A 22,359-nucleotide genomic window follows, 5' to 3' on the forward strand; every position below is an offset into this window, starting at 1 on the left:
ATCTCTGGCTGATCGTCCGTGCATTCCTGGTAAATTATCGGTATTTGGGACACGTCCTATCGAGCGTTCCAGCAGCATCCTTAAGACCATCCTTGAAAATGTTTTTGCATTCCATTTTTAAATTATCGAAAGGACATCACGATGATGTGATCGTCATGATTGCAATTTTGGTATATATATCAAGCTTTTAGCAAGCATACTGTTTTTTTTTATGTATATTCCATGTCCACTCTTGTTCTCATTCTGAATTAAAAGAAATCGCGCGATTGTTAAATTGTAAAGGCTCTTCTATCCAAGGGAGCTTAAAATCTTATTTTATTAATCTAATGCTTGTATAGTAAAGCAGTTAATGATAAATATTTCTTACACAGGCCGTCGGTAACATTCATAACTCCGGCGATGGTGATAGAGAGACACACGGCGAGCGGGCGCACGCGGGAGAGGCCACACGCCGCCGCCACATCCTGCCACTACACGGGGGCTGTACACGGACAGCCCGCGTCGAGCGTCGCGCTTTCAGCGTGCGATGGCCTGGTTAGTACACTTACAAAGAAAAAACATAACTGCATAAACAATTAGTACAATGCAAAACATACTGGAAAGTTCATGCACACAACGCACTTTAGTTATCGACAGGATGTGGGCGGGCTTTCCACCCGCAGTGTACCCACCTGCTTAGAAACGCTGTTACAGTTAACCAACCTTTCATAAAGTATGATTTTTTTATCGTATTTACAAGCCATATACAACTTTCACAATTAGTGCAAACTTACCTAAACTGGTAGGAAGTAATCGGGATAACAGCGCCACTCTTACCGGGTCAGATAATTTTGAAGAACTCAGATTTGATAATATTGATAGTCAAAGTAATAACTTTTGACCGCGTTTTTGTCTCTCATAATATTACATCAAATCCAATACTCATATTGTTAATTGTTCATTTGTTCTCTAATACAAAGTTTACCGCCTCAACTATCTTAACAATTTTATGGAATAAAAACGCGTTTCTATCAATTAATATTCAAAATTTAAATTGACGAAAGAGATGGTAATATTCATTCATGTTCGAATTACCATACTAATGCAAAACCATAATAACCGCAGTAGTAAAAAATTAACTATAACTAAGAACCGTCAAGTTTTATTGTCGGTTATACTATACGCCGTAAATTAAAAAACACATGAATCTGTTTGTAGAGGAACAAGGTCGTATCTTTTATATCAAAATTAATGATCACCATACAAGGTAGCTAAGTCTATGCAAATTATAGTTACTCAGAAATATTAAAAATTGTAATAATTTACGAAAATAACTATAGTGTTACGACATTTAAATTTAATGCCTTAAAATCTACTTAAGGATTATAGTAGACTAGCTTTTGCCAGCGGCTCCGTTCGTGTGGAATTAAATAAAAACAAAAATAAGTAGCCTATACTCATATGTTCTTCCAGACTGTCTTCATCTTTACCAAATTTCATCGAGGTCCATTCAGCGGTTTAGGCTACAAACTCTAAGAAACATCCATCCATCTAAACTTTCGCATTTATAATATTAGCAAAATTAAATTTTTATTCGATATTTTTCGAATTTGCATTCGAAATTGGCTACTTAAGAGGTGCGTCAACTTGCGTCTCTCTAAAGTTGATCACACGAGCGTAACGCAATGTGTCTACCATCTTATGTGAATGAGCTCTAAAGGTTTTTTAATTGGGTAATATGCAGTACATTGTTCTCGGACGAAAATAAATGACAATTCACCGTAAACAATTTTATTTACAGTTTGACCGATTTACTCCCGTGACGACGTGTGGATGAACTCACTAAACGTTTCTTCTTGATTTTATTTGAAATGAAATGTCTAAATTGTTGAAAAGTGTTTATTTTATAAGTCTTTTGTTTTTTTCTTATATCTTGGCCTGTTTCCACGTTGATAGTCATGTTGATGTTTAGTCGCTCTTATTTGCTCCGTAAGTCTTATTTTTAAAAATAAAATTTAGTTACAAATACCGTAAGTAAATAGAATTTACGATTATTTTCGCTTTTTGATTAAAGAAGTACTGAATTTTATTTAGCTAGTTTAACCACAAATACGATAGCTTGAGTATAACATTGTAAGATAAGTACCATCATTGTAAAATAGACTTTATTCAAAGCATAGTAAAGATTAGTCTTAATTAACATGACATATTGCATTAAGGCCACAAATTATTTTATAGCCGTTCTTTTTTCGACTTTATAAAACGCGAGTTGTCTGGCGAGTTTGAATTATGAATGGCCAATGATTTTCAATCAATTTAAAAGCATTAATACATTCGAAAACTATAAACATATACGAGAAAAAACGTGTTTGCTTTATCGTACGATAGATTGGTTTTTATTATGATTCATTTTAGTCATGACTTTTTTAATATACTTTACACATATAGTAAACCATTTTAATGGATACGATATCATTCACGACTGTATAACCTTATGGGGTAGACAGAAATCGAAACGTATAATTTTTACGAGATGTGATAATTTCATATCATTCAAGACATTAAGATGGGTACACACTTTGCAATTTTTATTAGTAGAATTTTTACTTGCGTTGCAGAACAAAAACCGACAAAACATACAATATTATACGAAACCGATTCAAACAAAACACTAAAACAATCTAGTTTATATTAAATGTTATGTGCAACCACCTTTACATTTACGATTTGCCAAACAATCCTACTAACATTTAACATGTATAAATAACATTGTATACACAAGGTTCTCTGATTCTAATAGAAGAATACACATTCGCGTTTATTATACTGATTTGGATATGAGGTCGATTAATTCGCTACAAAGATAAAAGGATCGAGTCAAGATCGTAAGGTGACGGTTATAAGGCTTTTTCAGATGTTAACCTTCGAAGTATTTATATAAAAAAATCAACTATAAGAGATCTAATCGTACTAATATTGTAAATGCGAGAGTTTAGATGGATGGATAGATGAATGTTTGTTAGAGTTTGTAGTCTAAACGGCTAAACGGATTTTAATGAAATTTAGTATGGATGTAGAGAATAGTCTAGAAGAACACATAGCCTACTCGCTTTTGTTAATACCGCGCGGACGAAGTCTTGTGCGAAAGCTAGTTAAATAAATAATGTAATAAATAAGCTAGGATATAGTCATGCTAGTAACACCAAACTTTTTGTCACAATTTTAATTCTCTTTCGAATTTTGACAATGTAACTACTAAATTACGACCAAAATTGGGACGTTATTAAACACAATAATAAACTATTATTTTGATTACATTTAAACGTTTTTCATATCATGACAGTAAAAACTTTTGGTAAAGATAATAATAGAAAATTGATATAAATAGCGGACAACTGCTAGTCGTGTAGGAGCCACTTGACCGACCGCCGTCAGCCGTAAGTGACCAGTCAAGTGCCAGCAACGCTTTATACTTATCAAACGTTTAATCGATCGCAAATATTAAATATTTACATTAGTCGACTTCATGTCTAGTACCGTATTTATTTGTTATTGAAGGTAAAATGCCCAAAAGTCGCTAGTGACCCAGTAATTGATGTTTTAAATTTCGTGCCTCATAAGATATTCGATAACTTAAATATGTACAAGATAGGTTGCAGAAAAACTGATCACTTAAAAGGTTTGTAAAAAAATGTTTCTACTACATTGGAAGAGAAACAAACAAGAAGATTTAATGACTTAACTATCAATTACATGTACATTTACCTTACATGTATTTTATAGGATTTTTTTGGGGAGTATACGTATCTTATCTACGTTCGTACATCAAAACACTTGTAATAATGAACATCAATAGACACTCGTCTATATCTCGTCGTATTCAATTCTTCAAGTCTGTGAAACTTACATCAATCAGACTTTCGAATCATATTTTGTAAAACATATCAGCCTAAGGCATCTTGTCTAAAGTAACAGTAACTTTCACGCTATAAAACATTAATAATTATTATATTCGTAGAAACGACACAATCTTCATTTGATATCGCGACATTAATGATCAAGAATAACATTCAACAACGTTGTAGATTAGTTAGCTGGCACTTAATAAAGCGGTCTAAATGAAACGATTTACGTTAAATTCCCCGCAAAATTATGTAGATTTCGCTATCAAACAATTTATCTTAGTAGCGAGCAGTAATAGAAACAGATTTGTCGATCGAGTCGTTAAACCGGTTGTTGATGCGTAAATTTAAACTAAATATAATACATACGCATAATGGTGCTACGTCTAAATAACCTAGACGAAGATTTAATACGATTCTAAACTTTAATCCAAGTAGTTGTAACCCTATTTCAGACATACAGACCCTATACAGATTTCGATATATTTTTAGAGAATAGAGATTCATACCTCAGTTGATTTTTGAATAATAGGTATATATTTGTTAATGAAATACTAATAGCATTTCTGCATCCGACAGGCGGGCCTTTTACGGACTGAGCACGGAGAGTACTGGATCGAGCCATCCAATCAAGTTCCCACCGATAGTTCCGCGGGGCGACCACACGTAATATTTAAACGGTCGGCCGTAGACAAAGTTAAAGCATATCATCGTGCGAAGAGAGAAGTTGATAGCAGAACTAATTCAAATATACCACAAAATAAATTTAATAACAAATTAAGTAACACAAATACCAGAAGATACTCAAACACTCATCAAAACCGCATAAATAAAGAGGCTATGGACAGACGGAGAAGAGAATATTTAGAAGCAAGACGAAAACGATTAGAAGCTATTAGACTTAATCCTACCGAATTCCGGAGGCACCAAGCGAGATTACGAATGGCACAACGACGGCCACAAACAAACTCAAGAAGTAGATCCATCGAAAATAGTAATTCTTACGAATTTTCTCATAGCAAAGGTCAAAGTCGAGAAAAGATATCTGACCGACTGAGATTACGACGTATTAGAAATAGACGAAGGCGAAAGAGATCGAAAAATTGCGCAACAAAACAACCACCGTATCAATGGAAGACAAAAAATTTCCAAAGGCAAAATGACACATCGAATACACACCAGAATATTAAGGTAAGCAAAAACTTTTTGTACATTCACAGTTACGAGTAATTCTCATGGAAAGCAGATGTCAGATACAGGACTGACCCTATTTAGTGTTAGGAGAGTTTGTGGTTGCATTATAGCGGATACACTAAGCGTGTAATAAATAGCGCTATCCCACGATTTCTAGTTGCGAAATGCTGCAATCACGTGTGTATCGTTGGCGATTTAATGGCAAGAATAAGGCAAGTCTAGTAAACTGGTGGACGAGAACTGCGGCGGGATCTAAAGTGTTTCCAAGTTTATTACCATTTACATATTTAAAAATTACAAATTTCGCTCTTAAATAATATAACTTGCCATATAACATTTTATAACTCAATTCTACAAAACAGGATTAATAACGATTATATATAAATTTGCTAGACTTATATGTAAAAGTAACTTAGTAAATTAGAGATAACTAGCTGTTCCCGTGCGGCTTCATCCGCATCAAATTGTGAAAATTTTATTTAATATTTTACATTTGTCAATTAATCAATAGCAAATGTCTAAATGACATGACAAACCTTGACAGTCTTGGTTCCTTGATATTGGCAGCAACATATGGTCTATTGCCCAAATTAGTGTTTTATCCAAAAAAATTACCCCCTAAGTTTAATAGCCTGAAGATATATAGCCTAAAGCGTGACGTAAGTGTAGGGCTTTTTATTACAAAAAGAATTGTTCAAAAATAATCCTGACATCTTAGGCAACAAAGAAGTGTGTGTTTACGCTTTATTATAATAGTATAAATGTAGGGTTCTAAAAAGGTTGACCAAAAAGTCAAAACCAATTTACTTTGCGCAAAACAACCTAACCTTAGCAGGGAATCCCTACAAGACGCATAAGTGATCTGTTGGGCTATTGGATAATAACATTTATAACAATATAAGGTATGATTTTAGAACAGTCGCAGTAAGGATCACTGGAAGCACGGCAGTAGAGACAGCACGCGACGGTCCACGCGCTCTGTGAGTCGACCGCAGCACGTCGAGGTGTTATTGGTCGCAGATAAGTCTATGACTGACTTCCACGATCGGGGAAGCTTGGAGACGTATCTACTGACGATTATGAATATGGTAAATACGATATACATTAATGTTATTTATATTTAGAGGTGAAAGTTTTTTATGTTAAGAATAGGGATTACTACACTAAGAATGAATAATATTTTTTTTCATACCGTTTTTATCAACCAAAACATATAATTTCGAATTTTCGGACATCCACACTTCACAAAGTGGAGTATTATAAAAAAACATTTGGTAGTTCAATTTTAAATGTTTACTTCTTTGATAAAAATATCACCAGATCAGTATATATTTAGTAACTCCACCCAGCAAAGATAACTGAAGATAACCATAATAAAACATTTAATTCCTAAAGCAAACGTTGCATATAAATCTCGTTTCGTTTACAAGATATGTTTCTTAATGTCTATTAACTGCAGAATCACGTACCAAGTGAATTATATTACTTTGTTATTTAAATTGAGTAAAAATAAAAAAAAAACACAAATCTTCTCACGGTCATTTCAGCCAAAGCACTTGTTAAATAGCTGTTTAAAAAGATTATCGTTATCACAAGATCTGTACTTTTTCGTATGTAATTTAGACTGGGCCGTCTTTACCCCTTGAGCGTACTAAACTCTGGGCTCCGTTAAAACGTTTACCCATGTTATTAAACCATCCAAAAATACTTCAATTACTCTTCAAACATTTAGATAAGTTTCGCAGGCGATATATTCTCATAAGATTAACACTTTCAGTACCGCCTACACCCACGGCATGTTCACGTTAGTTCATAAAAATCATAGAAGCGTTGCACGTGTTAAAAAAGTAGTGGTATTCTCCTAGTATTAAGATTTATTTACTCAATATTTTATCTTGTAGGTTTCCTCTCTGTACATGGACCCATCAATTGGAAACTACATTAAAGTTGCCGTCGTCAAAATAATACTGGTCGAAGAAATGCAATCGGCGCCGGAACTGAAAGTATCGACCAACGCTGATTCAACACTTGAATCATTCTGCTGGTGGCAACAGCAGCTGAACCCTGACAATGATGAGAACCCGCACCACCACGACGTAGCCATCCTCGTCACCAGGAAAGACATCTGCAGTCAACATGACTCTCCTTGTAGGTACGAATATCATTTTTTTAAGTCCATAATACTAACCGTCGTTTAAGTCCCCACAAAATAACGCATCTACCATAAATTATTGGTTTACTTCCGGATCCAAAGATCTTAAGCCACTACATGTGTCCCTTAGTTTCCATACCAATTATACACTAAGGGCGACCATAATACGACTCTGAGTATGAGTACGGAGTCCAGTTTAGTCGACATCACAGACACCTTTAAACCTATTATTCGTATAATGATAGTAAGTGATCGTATAATTGATATACCCCTTATGTTAATTTACTGTTATCAAAAAAAGAGATTTGTAAATTATTTAAGAAGTGACAGGAAACCTAAATGGCCTTGAAATTAAAAATGTTTGTTTCAATTATTTTAAAAACGAAAAAGTTGATTCGATAGTCTTTAAAGCTATAAGTAATTCAACAAATTACATTAACAAGTAAGTAATTGCGAAGTGCTTTTAATAGTAAGGTCATATTTAATGGAACTGCGTACGATTATTACGTTCGTAATTGAGTTTTATAAATACAAGATAGGCACATCTGTTTGTGAAAATCACTATCACAAGGTCAATGGCAGGGGCGTCTGTTAGCAAAGTAAATAGTACGGTGAGTAACCGAGCGCTACAATTAGAACACTTTCGGACGTGGGCCACTTCACCTGCCACAATACTGGGCCAGTCGTCACTAACTGCCTACGTACTACTCATAATTGTAAACATACTTGTAACGAAGTGATTGCAAGATTTTAAAGCGAATTTGCATTCACGGAATAATAACCTAAAAATAAAAATGTCTATCTGTTACATTAGGATTCTGAAAGTCTTACTCGGAGTTCTTAAATCGTCACTAAGTCCCTTAAGAATTAAGATTTATTTTATAACTAGCTTTCGCCCGCAACTCCGTCCGCGTGGAATTAAAAAAGGAAAATAAGTAGCCTATATGTTTTTCCAGACTATGATCTACATCTATGCCAAATTTCATCAAGATCCTGTTAGCAGTTTAGGCTACAAACTCTAACAAACATCTATCCATCCATCCAAACTTTCGCATTTATAATATTAGTAAGATTTAGTTAATAAACTGAGTTAGGTTGAAGTTTATGAAGCTCAAAAAGTGATAATAGGTTTATGTTTAGTCTAATAGTTTTATTAGGTTAGCTGAATCTTTTCAGTGACAATTATGTGAAAAGTAGGTCTGGTTTGTACCCGTCTGTATTACATAAATAGAAAACCATTTACTTATGTCTTTTAGCTTTTAGTTCTAATACAGATAAAAGGTTTAGCAGACCTTTGTTTATTTGTCGCTGTTTCTCCAAAATTACATCAGTCAACATCCGTTGTCGGTTTCTAAAAGCTTTCATAGTGAAAACTCGATTCATACTTTCACAATTTTTAACAAAAGCATTTTTAAATCGGACAAACGACGATCTACTGGACTCATAGTCGTTTAATGATTACTTCAACTAAATCTTTATATATTTAATACTGTAACTGCACTAAAATAACTAGGAGTTGTAGCTTGTTTCATTGACCGATTATCGGCTTTCTGAGTGTGGCAGTTTTTTATCGAATAATCAATCAATCGTCAAAAACTTTCCGTTATGTTTACATAAATCAATGTAACACTTTACGTATGTGACAATTCGTTGCCGTATCTGTTGAAGTCGGTCACCAGGACACCATCGGTCGACGAATTTCATAACATATTGGATGCTTAGATAAGAGTTCTTAAATAACAAATGTACACAAAATATAGTACAAAAATCGATAAGATTAAACGAGTACTCGAAACGTTATCTTGTCATACATCTGGAAATCTCTACCGATAATACAACAAATCTGTACAGAACTGACTTACAAAACATGTATACAAGCATCGTCATCAATGTCAGCCTATGTGATGAAAACAGCGACACACTCGTATATGTTATTGAATACAGCCGTTAAGGCAGTATATTTTCTTTAGTCGATTACTGGGTCTTTGTACAGCATTCAGAGACTCTTCGCTTATGGGGAAAGTGTAATGTGCGGTAAACAAAGGAATATCCCTAAACGCTTGCGAGCCCTAGCCCTCTAATGAAAACGAGTCTTACATGCAAGCGTGTAAACAGGAAATTTCCCGCACCGCACGCGGGCACTTATGTCTAATGAAACTTCGATCGAAACTTGAATACGAATTAAAGAAATTAAATACGAATGAATGTTCCACAATGCTGTCATTAAGATTTAAATCTCGTTAGCGTACTCAATAGTTAAACATGAATAAAATAATTACGTCATTGTCAAAATAAAGGAGATGTGGACGGATACCGGTCGGCTTATTATTATCAGTTTTTGCGAAGGTTTCGCGAAGCGCTAACGGCGCGAGTGAGCCGTGACGTCGCGTCGCTTCAAAAGCGCCGACATTAAGGCCAAGGATGTTGGGTGTGTACAAATTGGGTATTCATTACTTCAACAAAAGCCTATAAGTGAACGTTACATAAACATGAACAAGACGCTGTCTGTTGCCAAACAAAGATCGATTCTTACCCAACCCCATCATGCCTATACTCGTATGAGCCTGTGCCCGAAACTTTATAATTAACAAATTTACACTCATGAAATAAAATATCAATTAGGGGCAATATAAATTTACATTTCCACAGATATTTTTTAACAAAAAACCAGTCTTATATCCTTAAAAGTCGACAAAAAGAAGCGCTGATGATGTTGGCAGTTAAGATTGTTTGTTTTTAACAACGCCGATTAAAATGTTGATATGTTTACTGTTGAATTTAAGCGAATTAATTCTTATACTGGGCACGTATTTCCACCAAAAAAGCGTATAATGAATGCAATAAGGTAAGCCGATGGGCGCAGTAAACGGTACAAACGAGTAGCCGAATGTTCTCGGAAGTCTGCAATCAAAATACAATGAGCCGGTAACGGTGCCGGGGTGGTCGTCGCCGCCGCTGCAGTGATACATTATGCATCGAAAACTGTGAAACTTTAACTCATTGGCACCTACTTACCCACATATCTTTAAGACAGTTTTATGTTGCTCACTTCTGACCCATATTCCATAGCTCAATATCTAAATATCTCTTCAAAGAACTCAAATGTTTACATGCGAAGTAGTCTTTTTTACGTGTAAAATGTTATATAAATTTTAATAATTTCGATAAATCGTGTAATCGTGATGTATTCTGCATAAAAGTCGATCGATTGGAATTCAAAAGCGTGAACTGTCCGCCGCCGCGCCGCCGCCAAGCGGTCTCGTGTCGCCACGACTTATCTCACCTCGGCTCGCAACTCACACTTCATGCCTCACGCCTCACACCTCATGGCTCACGCTTCACAGACGCGCACCTACTTCGCTAATCTCTAACGACGAACGTAACTCATTTTTTATATATTTTTTGTTCTAGCATTTATATTCAACAAGACTTTTATACAAAAACTTTTTGCTTATTATTAAAAGGAAACTGGCCGTATGAAACTAATTTATCGCTCTAAAAAACATTAAATATCGAACTGTCCGAATTATTTTGCCTCGCACGACTATTTATGCGATTCGTTTTTTTGCAACGAATTAAACATACGATGTAATGAAGGCCAAACATTAATACAAAAAAATTGCACGGATTTTATATGCAAATGCTTCGCTTCAAAACGGTAATCTCATTTAAATTATAAAAGTTCTCATTCATAACGTTTCTTTCTGTTAATTTTTAATGACATCCGAATAAAGGCCGACACTGAAACGAAATATAAAAGCCGGTATGGTTGTGACGCGACAACCTGTTCGCGGTCGATTAAAGGCTGAAGTAACAGTCGGACGCGAGCCGCAAACCGCTCGTTTGGATTTCGTAACGTCATTTTCGAAACTAATTCCAATTCCAGTTACACAGGACCTCCGAGTCGAAGTAATAACGTTTTTAACATTTACCGACGAGCCGTTGACAACACGTACAATGCACTTACATTGATAGGATTTAAGCTTTTCTTATCTGTTATTATAATCTTATGAGTTGCAAGATAAAACATGTTTAACGTAGCGTAATATACGCGCTAAGAAAAGACATCAACGCACATGTAATTATTGTAATTACATAGTACGCTCGTAAATATTACTGTGTTACTATCATTTATATATTTTGCTTTACGTAACTTTATTAAAACCCTTATAAACATCATTAAAATAGACAATTCACAAGCTTATAACTTACTGCTGCACTCAGAGTTGGACAACTTAAGCATAATTACAAGAAGAGACTCTTGATGTTATCATCTAACATAGCTTCCAGTATAATCATAAGTTAGTAAAATATTTTAAGATATAGGCGTGGCGTGGGATTCCTAACTATTATAGTGTTTTAGAATTTATTAGTGCAAATTTATAGAGTTTTCCGTCAGCTTCCGCGTGGCTGAGTCAGCGTCGGCGCATATTATTAGCCGCCTATTCCCGTCTGGTAGCTCCGCAGCCGCGCCCGTAACCGCGATGCTCCTACTGCTATGCACCACACCGACTAAATAACTAAAATATAACGCAATTATGTCTTCTCATGACAGTTTACAGCTGATTTATTGGGTCACTAGATGTCGCCTATGACACCGTTTGCTCAGAATTAAAAAAAAAAAGTTAATTAGTGGTCCATCCAAATCCATCCATCTAAACTTTCGGATTTATAATATTACTACATGAAACTGTACTAACATGAAAGATTGTACAGATTTACAGATTTAAGGAAAAAAATAAAACATATTCTTGAAACTTTGTATATCCGAACGAATCTTCTATCTACAAAATAATCGATTAATTAGCTATAAAGATATCATCATTAAGTCGAATTATAAACGCAATGGTGGTAGTTTAGTACGTATCCAATTTGCAACGTCTATTTTAATCGTAGTTCAAGAAATAGCGACCGACGGAACATTTGATTGCGATATTTACTGTGCGCGGCGCCGGACAACTTGTAGAACTTTGGTATGTGGTCACAAGCGAAACAGACGACGCGACAAGTTTCTAGTAGACACTGTTGTTTCTAGTAGTACTGTGTAATACGTACTATGTACTATGTATTGTACATAGTACACAGCAGGTATTACATAGTACTTTGTACACAGTACATAGTACGCAGTAATACAGTACACAGTTTTAGCGTTTTAATTTTAATGTATTACCTAAACTAAACTGAAAACATATTCAGCGCATTTATTTTAGCAATACTTGTACAATTACACGCCCGGATACGTCAGATGTTAAAACAAATTATATGCGAAAGAAATGGCCTAAAATGGTGATAAAGCACTTATTGGGTTATAAAATCTTATCTATGGCAAAAGTAAACCGAAGTAGTACAATATTGACAAGGCCATGTCGCGTTCACCGCTGCTTCATTTCGAGCGATAATTCGACACACTCATTCATTAAAATAGTGAATAATTGTCGTTTTTTTATTTATTATTTTTATTTAACAAATGTGGGACTAATTTTAGTGCTTAAACATCCGTAATTGCATCAAAATTTATTTTGGTTTGGATAATAATGAAGTCGGTAAGAAAATAAAGTAGGGTTATGAATGGGAAAGAGACGAGTATCTTCGGTTCCATTTTTAAAACGACTTTACGCTAATCATCAACAAGGTCGTGACAATTTCCTAATGCTCTCAATTGTCTTATAGTTTTCTTTATATTAATTAACGTGTGTTATTGCAGTACACTTGGCGTGGCGCACGTGGCCGGCATGTGCAAGCCGGACCGCAGCTGCTCCGTCAATGAGGACAACGGCATCATGCTGGCGCACACCATCACACACGAGCTCGGACACAAGTCAGTATTATAGTTAACACTAGCTGCTCGCGACTTCGTCCACGTGAAATTAAGAAAATAACAAAAAACATTGCCTATTTTTTTACTGACTAAGGGTAAAAGAATATTTCAAATCAGCCCAGTAATTTTTGAGTTATAAAAACATAGAAAAGTACAAATCTTGCCTCTTTATTTTAGTATATATCAACATACTCATCTTTCTGTAGAGGGAGTTCATCAAGGCTAGCATTTTTTATTAAAGCAATTCTGCAAAAAGTAAAAATATATCAAAAGCCCGTAACTAAGAAACATTTCAAACACCAGACTGCAGATTCCTGTATGAACTCTCTTTGTACATAAAACTGACCAGTCTTATTCTTTAACAACTTTGTACAAATCATAAAATGTATGGCCGCAATTACGATAATTATTGTGCTCATTCCGTTCGATTCGAACGTCTACGATTCAATCGATATCAAATTAACTGAAATATCAATTACCTAACAATAAACAGCAATACAACCGGTTTATAAAGTTATCGCAAGCGTATTAGTGATTGTGAGACGACATATCTAATGATGCAATCAAGTTCGTTACAATACCATTAGAGGCTGCCAAACTTAAGGCCATTGCAAAAAAAAAACCAAATGAAAATCAACTCTTCCGTAAATCAATACCAAATCAATTTCCTATGAAAAGGTTAAAAGATTCCTATTTACGTTAACACATTAAATTAAACCTATTAACTATAAAGCAACATTTACATTTAACGTTATGGCGTAACTAATCTTTACTTTATATGTTTCCGAACGTCGGTATTAACAGCCATTTTGTACATGTCAAATTTAATTTATGACATAAATACGAACAGGATACTGACATATAAACCTACAAGCCAAACTAAAATATTACAGCTCACTAGCGCCCTCATTTCAAAATCAAAAAAGACTCGCAAGGTCTTTTTTACTGTAGCTATCAAGTCATGTTTTTATTTCATGCCATTTTCTATGCCTGTGTTTACATATTTCCTGACAGAACTAACTAATACTTGTCTCTTTCCAAGATGATGAAATATGTTTCAAACAAATGTAGTCAGTGGAATCCCACCTTTATTTACATTTTACTGTACCATGCATCGATTTAATTTTTATAGATATTTGGCACATAACTTTGCGTTTAACCACATTGTTATTGATATTGCTAAATAATTGACATTTTAACAGATAACATAAATAACATGAACATTAATCGTCTGTAAATTCAGTGATGTTGGCAACCCTGCATTGTCCAGTACAAAAGCCCGCGCGTACAGCGCAAGGCACAATTACGATGCGGACTCTCGTAAAATGGGTTATTAAAATATTGCAACAGCATCGTTTAATCCTTACAATCTTGATTTTAGTGGGCGGATTGTTATTGTTTATACTTATATAACGGCTTAAAGATATCGTAAGAATAGATTATATGTGTAGATTGTCTAGAAATTTTCATGAATGAAAAAAAGTAAAAAGAAAGTTTCATTTGAGGCAGCAGATCTATTTGTATCTCATCAAACTGAATAGCAATGAACCTGAAGTATGTTATAAGTTTACTAGCTTTCGCCCGCGACTCCGACCGCGCCAAATTAAAAAAAAAAGTGAGTAGTCTATGTGTTCTTCCTCAGTATCCCCTACATCTATACCAAATTTAATAGAAATCAGTTCAGCCGTTTAGGCTACAAACTTTAACAAACATCCATCCATCTAAACATTCGCATTTATAATATGAGTATGGTAGTTTACTTTAGTATCCATTAGTCGTAGGATTTTGTGGTGATCACAATGTCAAATGTTACTGCGATTTTTACATTAATATATGTCAAAACGTTGTAGACTCTTATAAAATAACTAGCTGTTCCCGTGCGGCTTCATCGGCATAAAATTATGAAATTTTTATTTTATTGTTTACATTTGTCAAATTATCAACAGCAAATGTCAAAATGACATGACATTACAAACCCTGGCAATCTTGCTTCTTTGATGTTGGCAGCAACTTATAGTCTCTTTCCCACATTAGGGTTTTTATCCAAAATATTTACCCCCTTAGTTTAATGGCGTGAAAATATATAGCCTAAAGCGTGACGTAAGTGTAGGGATTTTTATTAGAAAAGGAATTTTTCAAATATGTGTTGTAATTGCTGACATCTTAGGCAACAAAGAAGTGTGTGTTTACGCTTTATTATAATAGTATAGATTATACTGTACTGTACAGGTACTCTCATAATTCGGTTTAGCGTACTCGTTACAACGTATTTTAGTTTAGTGTATACGGGATTACGCAAGCCAAATGTTCTAACATCGTACTGTATGGGTGCGTACATTCGGGAATAATTCTGTATTGAGTTTTATTCGTGAGCTGTTGCCGAGCACTTGGATTGTAAGGCATGAGTCACGCTCTGAGCTGAGATTACCGCAAGGACGCGCCGCAACATCGTCTATCAAAATATTCTAATGTTTTTCTTAACGTTAACTGTTATAACATATCGAAATTTATTGTAAATTATTATTTTCAATCTGTAAATTGGTATTTTCATCGATTCTCTTAACCGAATTATTTTTGGCGCGTAATCAAATAACTTCATCAACTATTTTATTAATGTTAGAGTAAAAGAAAACATTGAACTCTTTACTTTTGTTCTCATGAAAAAAAGACACCATTGAAAAAAGACATGTCCTATTATATCTCTATATGTGAATTGTAGTTACATCAAAAAGATTCTTCTTAATTTTGCCAAAAAAATATTTATCTAATTCAAATCAAAAAGAATTTAAACTAGGCATCTTCCATGATATAGTACGAGTATGTCACTTTTCGGACGCGGACATATGTTTATAATAGAACAGTGAACACAGTGGAGTCGCTTCGAGCCTAAATAAATATTGGTTACGTAAGTCGTGCAAACAGTTGAATGCAGGCAATGACCTTCTTCCTTGTAGTTGGTAGTATGAATGCATCATTCGTCGAGTACGATGCACTCCGGCGCATTGACGCCGCGCTATCGGCCCCACGCTACTTTATTATTTTGAAGACATTGTTATAATCTTAACTGCATAATAAATAATGAGGTCTTTTTTTAAGATATCAATGTATGCATTTCTGAAAGATAATTTGCATAAAGATAAGGAAACACGTCCGTGACCCAGATGTGTAGCCAAACGCGGGATTATATTTCGCACGAACTACAAATGTACATGTTAATCTACAATATTGTATACATTTCCCTCACTTACGAGCGTTATAAATTTAATCTTAATTTATAATAACGCCTACGTAATATTTAGATGCAAATTGTAAGTAGTGCTACTATGAATGCGTCTATACTTTTTATGCAGGAGTTTTATACATGGAAACACTTTCCAGGAAATCTAGTCGTGATTTGATTATTTGGGTTTTAATTATTTTTTCTATTTAAACAGTTTCGGCCTGTACCATGACACGGAGAAAATCGGATGCCACCGCCGCGAGGGATCGACGCTACACGTCATGACACCCATATTCGAGGCTGACACCATACAAGTGGCATGGTCACGGTGCAGCAAGAGAGATGTCACCAACTTTCTTGAGTAAGTAACTTTATGATATATAAAATGCCAACTGTAACTATAGATAAAACTAGAGAATAGAGGCTAGATGAGATTTGTCTATGTACTTTCATCCCGATAGTAATAAAAAACAGTAAATTAATGCACTAATTTAATACGAATTTTGTAGATGATGTTACGAAAACATTTTCTAAAATTTTCGTACGAGGTTCCCTGTTTATAAAAGAAAAAAGTGATGTAATGTTCGAAAGACTTTTTGAGTACAAATGGACTAAAACAACGTTAAAACAATTTGAGAAACGTGAATTAGTACTTGTTATATTAGTAACCGTTACTCGTATATTTTTTTGCAAAAGTAAACAACATTTATAAATAGAACAGACAAAATTAACACGATAAAACAGTTAATTATCAACTAAATCAAACAAAATTATCTTTCCATACATTGTTTATACAACATTATCTTAATATGTTTCATTGAATAACCGGTCCGTAGAATAATCATATGACGCTAGTCATCATAGTGGTCGCCATTTTAATTTTTTAAGTCCAAAGAAAACATTGTTGTTTCTGAAAACGCTTTTGATAATATAACTTCAAACCTGGGTCACTGTTTCTCAGAATATCAAATAAATTTAGTCACAGAATACATTGTGACTTAACACGTTGCAGCAAGTCAAATCATAATTGTACAACTGGTGCGGCGGCGGGCCGAAATGGGCCCCCTATGATATTTCCGCCAGTGCGTGACAGGCCCTTCAAGACCCACCAACACTACTAGGATATATTAAACTGCTATAACTTTGAGGGAACATAATATATACATTTTACGTAATGTAATGTATACGCTTAAAAGAATCGTTTCGCTTTAGTGCGAGGGATTTAGTTTTCTTTGTCCGCACCAGCTTAAATACCGCGTCAGGCAGATATCGACCTGTTATGTAGTGAACGTGTTAAATTATGTATGAAAATTCTCAATTGCTACTCTAATAAGTTATTTTAAATAATATTATGACTTCAAAAAAAAAACATAGTCTGGTTTCGACTGCTGATGCCATAGAATAAAACTGTCATTTTGATACTAAATTACATCATTCATGTATTTCATAAACGAAACATATTTAATTTACATATTTAAAACATAAAAAAATATAATCTTTAATTAAACAGTTGCGGCAAATCAGGTTTTTCCTAATAATAGACTATTGTCATTTATTTAATCAGTGATAATTTAGTTTTACAACTTAAGAAACGGCTTTTCCAAATAATGTAATTTTAAAAAATCTCTAATAATTTGATTTATCAACTTTCGAGAATTTTAATACAATTTTGTGCAATTAAAGGGTTTATTACACATTTCTATATATGATAGAACAATAACATTGAGTCTTTTATAAATTCAAAACCTTCTTCGTGACTTCTGTGAATAATTTAAAACATTGTTTATTATTTCAGCGCCGGTTTAGGAGAATGCCTCAGCGACTTGCCTTCACAGCAGGAGTACGTTTATCCTGAAGTACCAGCGGGTAAGTTAATATTTGAAATTTGGTGGTAAATAACCATATTAAATTTAACTGTCCTTTAGTATTATTATCACTCTGCCTGTAAAACAATATCTATAATCAAGTTAAAAAGCCTTGTCTATTGTTAGGAGTGACATTCGACGCGGCGACGCAGTGCCACCTGCAGTTCGGCGCGGAGGCAGTTGTGTGCGCTAAGCCCACGGAGCTGTGCGAGCACCTGTGGTGCCTCGTCAACAATACCTGCAAGACCATGCTGCGCCCCGCCGCCCCCGGCACCACCTGCGGTCACAACATGGTAACGTATGATGTACTCGAACATCTTGATTCCTTAACATTCAATAGAAATTACAACTACCCTCATGTGTTATTTTTTATGAACGTACTAGCTTTCGCTGCGAGTCCGCGTTGAATTTAAAAAAACAAAAACAAGTAGCCTGTATGTTCTTCAAGACTATGTTCTACATCTATGCCAAATTTCATTCAGATCCATTTAGCCGTTTAAGCTCTAATAAACATTCATCCATCTAAACTTTGTAGTATGATTTCTTGAAAACTTATTGTGATAATAACGTAGGTATTTTCCCACAAAGACGTTTGACGCAACACAATAATAGTAGTCCCTTTCTTGTATTAAAAAAAAATAAAAAAAAAAACATATCGTCGAATTGAATACCTCCTTCTTTTGGGAAGTCGGTCAAAAAACGTAAAAATCTCTTCTACGTTTTTACAAGGCAATGCGTAACAATTGATAAACGATCTGAGCATGTTCAAAGTATATCAAACTTTGGGTATTTTGTGTTTTAATGCTAATAAAATTGTTGTATGGTGTTGTGCAGTGGTGTCAGAACCAGACGTGCGTGGCGCGCAGTCCGTCGCCGACGCCGCGCGACGGCGGCTGGGGCGAGTGGGGCGAGTGGAGCGAGTGCTCGCGCTCGTGCGGCGCCGGCGTCAGCACGCAGGCGCGGGAGTGCAACCGCCCCGAGCCACTCAACAACGGCAAATACTGCATCGGCGACAGGAGCCGGTAACGCCCACGTTATAACTAAACACACAGAAGCCAGGGCAGAGCCTTAATTTAGGCTCTTTCCCTTTCCACCCTTTTCTTAAGGGGAAAGGATTTTCTTAAGAGAAGAGACATCTATTCTCTTTACAACAATGTCAATATACTTTATAGTTTGCGTGTATGTTAATTAACTAAGTACAAACTTAATTGCAGGTACAAAGTGTGCAACACGGAGCCGTGCCCTATCAACGAGCCGACGTTCCGCGAGGTGCAGTGCGCTAAGTACAACAACATTACATATAACAACGAGACCATCTCCGACTGGGTGCCGTACTTCGATCAAGGTTCGTAATTTATACATATATTACCTTCTACCTGCAACTCTATCCGCATAAAGTTGATAATAAAACAAAAGTTAGTAGCCTGTGTGTACTTTCGAACTACCCTCTACAACTATGCCATATCGAGATCCGTTTTAGGCGACAATCAAAAATCCATCTATATATCTAAACTTTCCCATTTGAAATATTTGTAAGATTGAAAAATATAGTTGCAACCGTATTCAAATGTAATATAGCAAATTATAGCATTGTTTATTATACTTACACAATTGTAAATTCTGTATTCGCGCTATTGACATTCTTAATCAAATTAGCTCTATACTACTGACATCAATAGTCAAATCATTATCCATATTATTGACAACAAAAGTCAAATGATCATTCAAAATCCGTGCCATTGACTACATTGTTCAAATTAAGTTCCTCAGTAGTAATTAATACTGCATGTATTAATTACTATTTAATATAATAGCTACGTTATTTAGTTTTTACCTGCGATTCCGTCCACACGGTATTATAAAAAACAAAAGCAAGTAGCCTATGTATTCGTTCAAACTATCCTCTACATCTAGGTCCGTTCAGTCACTTAGACTACGAACTCTAACAAACATCCACACGTCTATACTTTCGCATTTATAATGATGACAGATGACAATGTGTGTTGTGCAGACAAGCCGTGCGAGCTGCAGTGCATCCCGCGCAGCCGCAGCGACGTGGAGATGTTGGGCGGCTTCGTGGCGGACGGCACGCCCTGCAAACAGAACCTCGGCGCCAGGGACATGTGCATATCGGGTAAACTTAAGAGTTATTTTAGTTATCTTTCTACAAGCTTGATGACTCCTTATTTTTTTTAAATCTGGACGATTTACCTCAAACAAACATTTTTTTTATACATTTTTCAAACTTTTAGTGTATATTAATAGACACGGTTAACGAAAATAATACGAACCAGAAGTTCCCCCGTCAGTCATCTAAATACTAGTTACTATAATTCTCGTCTATTAAGTACGGCATTTATCTCCATACAATTCTAATTCTATACTATAACAAATTTATTCTTCTTTGTTAAACTAAATAAAGTATTAATTAATTTAGCAAACTTAGAGCGGGCGTACACCATTGACTTAACAGTCGCACAACAGTTATGCGATTGTCGATTGTTTCTCAGCCAATTTAACTGTTTAGTTGCATAACTAAAGCACCTCCATATAAGTATATAGGAATCAAAGCGAGATTCTCTTAAATAGACAAACTATAATTACAAGTGTGAAGTTCAATAATGTTAAGTAATAAAGATATGTTTGTGCAGGCGTGTGCTACAAGGTGGGCTGCGACTGGATCGTGGGCTCCGAGCTGGAGGAGGACGCGTGCGGCGTGTGCGGGGGCTCCGGCGCCGCCTGCAAGACCGTGCTCGGCATCTACACCAAGGACACCGCGCGACAGCCCGGCTACTCCGAGGTACACATACTAAACATGACACACGATAATATGACAATGGTGTTCTAGATTGATACTATGGCTTGTACAATCGCTGAAATTCTCGGTGTTCCAATTCAAAAATGCTTTATTCATTGCTCTTTCTAGGTCTGCCTCTACCGGTGTATCCTTCCACACTCATAACTAACGTTTTCCTTGTAACATGCAATTTACTTACTACTACTGCTAATAATAATAATTTGATGTGTTTTGTAACATTAATCGATTTCTTCTCGACTCATTTATAAGTTACATTGTATAGATTTTTGTTCCGCGTCACTTTTCTAAATGTTCAAACGACAGCTTTTAAATTGGAACCGCCAGTTTACGTTTACTCGACTGTACTTTAAACATATTCCAGGTTGCAGTGATCCCGGCGGGTTCTAGAAACGTGAAGATCGAAGAGAAAGTGAGCACCGGGAACTACATCTCCATCAGGAGCGCCAAGTCCCGGAGGATGTACCTCGTCGGCGCGAGGTAACATAGTGTACCAGAATTTGTACAATAACATGTTACTAGATCTCTACTGTTAATTTAATACTTGACCGTGAATTTCAGTGTCAAATTTCACAAGAGTTTATGTTTGTATATAGAAATGCGACAATATCGGAGTACTTCGTGGCGGGCGCGCCGGCGATCTACGAGCGAGACCGCGACTGGGAGAAAGTGCGCATCAGCGGACCGCTCGCTGAAGATATCAAAGTATTCGTAAGTATTCAAACTAAAACATTCAGTAATAGAGAATAACGAAGACACTTTTGTAGACATTAAGTGTAGATTTAGATCGAACACCTTTTAATAAAATTATCGCATAACTGTTTAGTTTCGCTTTGATTCCTATGAGTTTATATGGAGGTGCGCACACTACTCGATTTAGTTGTACAACCAAATAGTGAAACAATCGACAATCGCACAACAGTTCAAAGTATAAGCCTGCTCTTAGTAAAAATATATAAGCGAGTTATTAAGCAACCACTTTAAGTGTCGTAGTTATATTTCTTGTATTCGTTGAGGTGTTTGTGAAAGAAATAAAACAGCATTTAGGTGCAGAAGTTATTGACAGTTTTAAACAATCAATATAATTGTTACTGGTGATATTAATTTAACACTGCACTAGAGGTCTTATCAGGAATGCGCGTGTATATTCCAATCCTTCCAATGACATTGACAGCTGTCAGCTAGGGACGTGACGTATATGCCGATAATCTAGTGTTGCGCCAATTCTAGAGCACGGTACTAATTTTCTTCTTAACAATAGTTAGAATGTGTGCCGCGAGATGTCGCTACACGGTGTGCATTGTGCTTGTGTCCGCAGCAACGTATCTCGGGCGGCAAGCACCGCAACCCCGGCGTCACGTACCAGTACACGGTGTCGCGGCCGCAGCGCCGCCTCGCCTACCGCCTCTCCGAC

General features: G+C 35.6%; 1 protein-coding gene across 1 annotated transcript in view; it reads left to right on the top strand.

Annotated features, from left to right (window-relative positions):
• The first annotated feature begins 375 nt into the window (after positions 1–375).
• The window catches only part of LOC106104706 (A disintegrin and metalloproteinase with thrombospondin motifs 7-like), a 22,950-nt gene continuing 966 nt past the window's right edge, over positions 376–22,359 (top strand). Inside the window, exons 1-15 of the mRNA XM_013284833.1 lie at positions 376–534; positions 4,461–5,072; positions 5,990–6,163; positions 6,977–7,227; positions 12,932–13,045; positions 16,480–16,626; positions 18,061–18,131; positions 18,257–18,423; positions 18,965–19,152; positions 19,345–19,475; positions 20,142–20,264; positions 20,782–20,930; positions 21,310–21,425; positions 21,542–21,656; positions 22,264–22,359. Of these exons, the coding sequence (XP_013140287.1) occupies positions 400–534; positions 4,461–5,072; positions 5,990–6,163; positions 6,977–7,227; positions 12,932–13,045; positions 16,480–16,626; positions 18,061–18,131; positions 18,257–18,423; positions 18,965–19,152; positions 19,345–19,475; positions 20,142–20,264; positions 20,782–20,930; positions 21,310–21,425; positions 21,542–21,656; positions 22,264–22,359 (2,589 nt within the window). The 5' untranslated portion in view covers positions 376–399. The remainder of the gene's footprint in view (positions 535–4,460; positions 5,073–5,989; positions 6,164–6,976; positions 7,228–12,931; positions 13,046–16,479; positions 16,627–18,060; positions 18,132–18,256; positions 18,424–18,964; positions 19,153–19,344; positions 19,476–20,141; positions 20,265–20,781; positions 20,931–21,309; positions 21,426–21,541; positions 21,657–22,263) is intronic.

The sequence above is a fragment of the Papilio polytes genome, unplaced genomic scaffold (genome assembly GCF_000836215.1).
Source record: "Papilio polytes unplaced genomic scaffold, Ppol_1.0 DF823399.1, whole genome shotgun sequence".
Lineage (NCBI taxonomy): Eukaryota > Metazoa > Arthropoda > Insecta > Lepidoptera > Papilionidae > Papilio > Papilio polytes.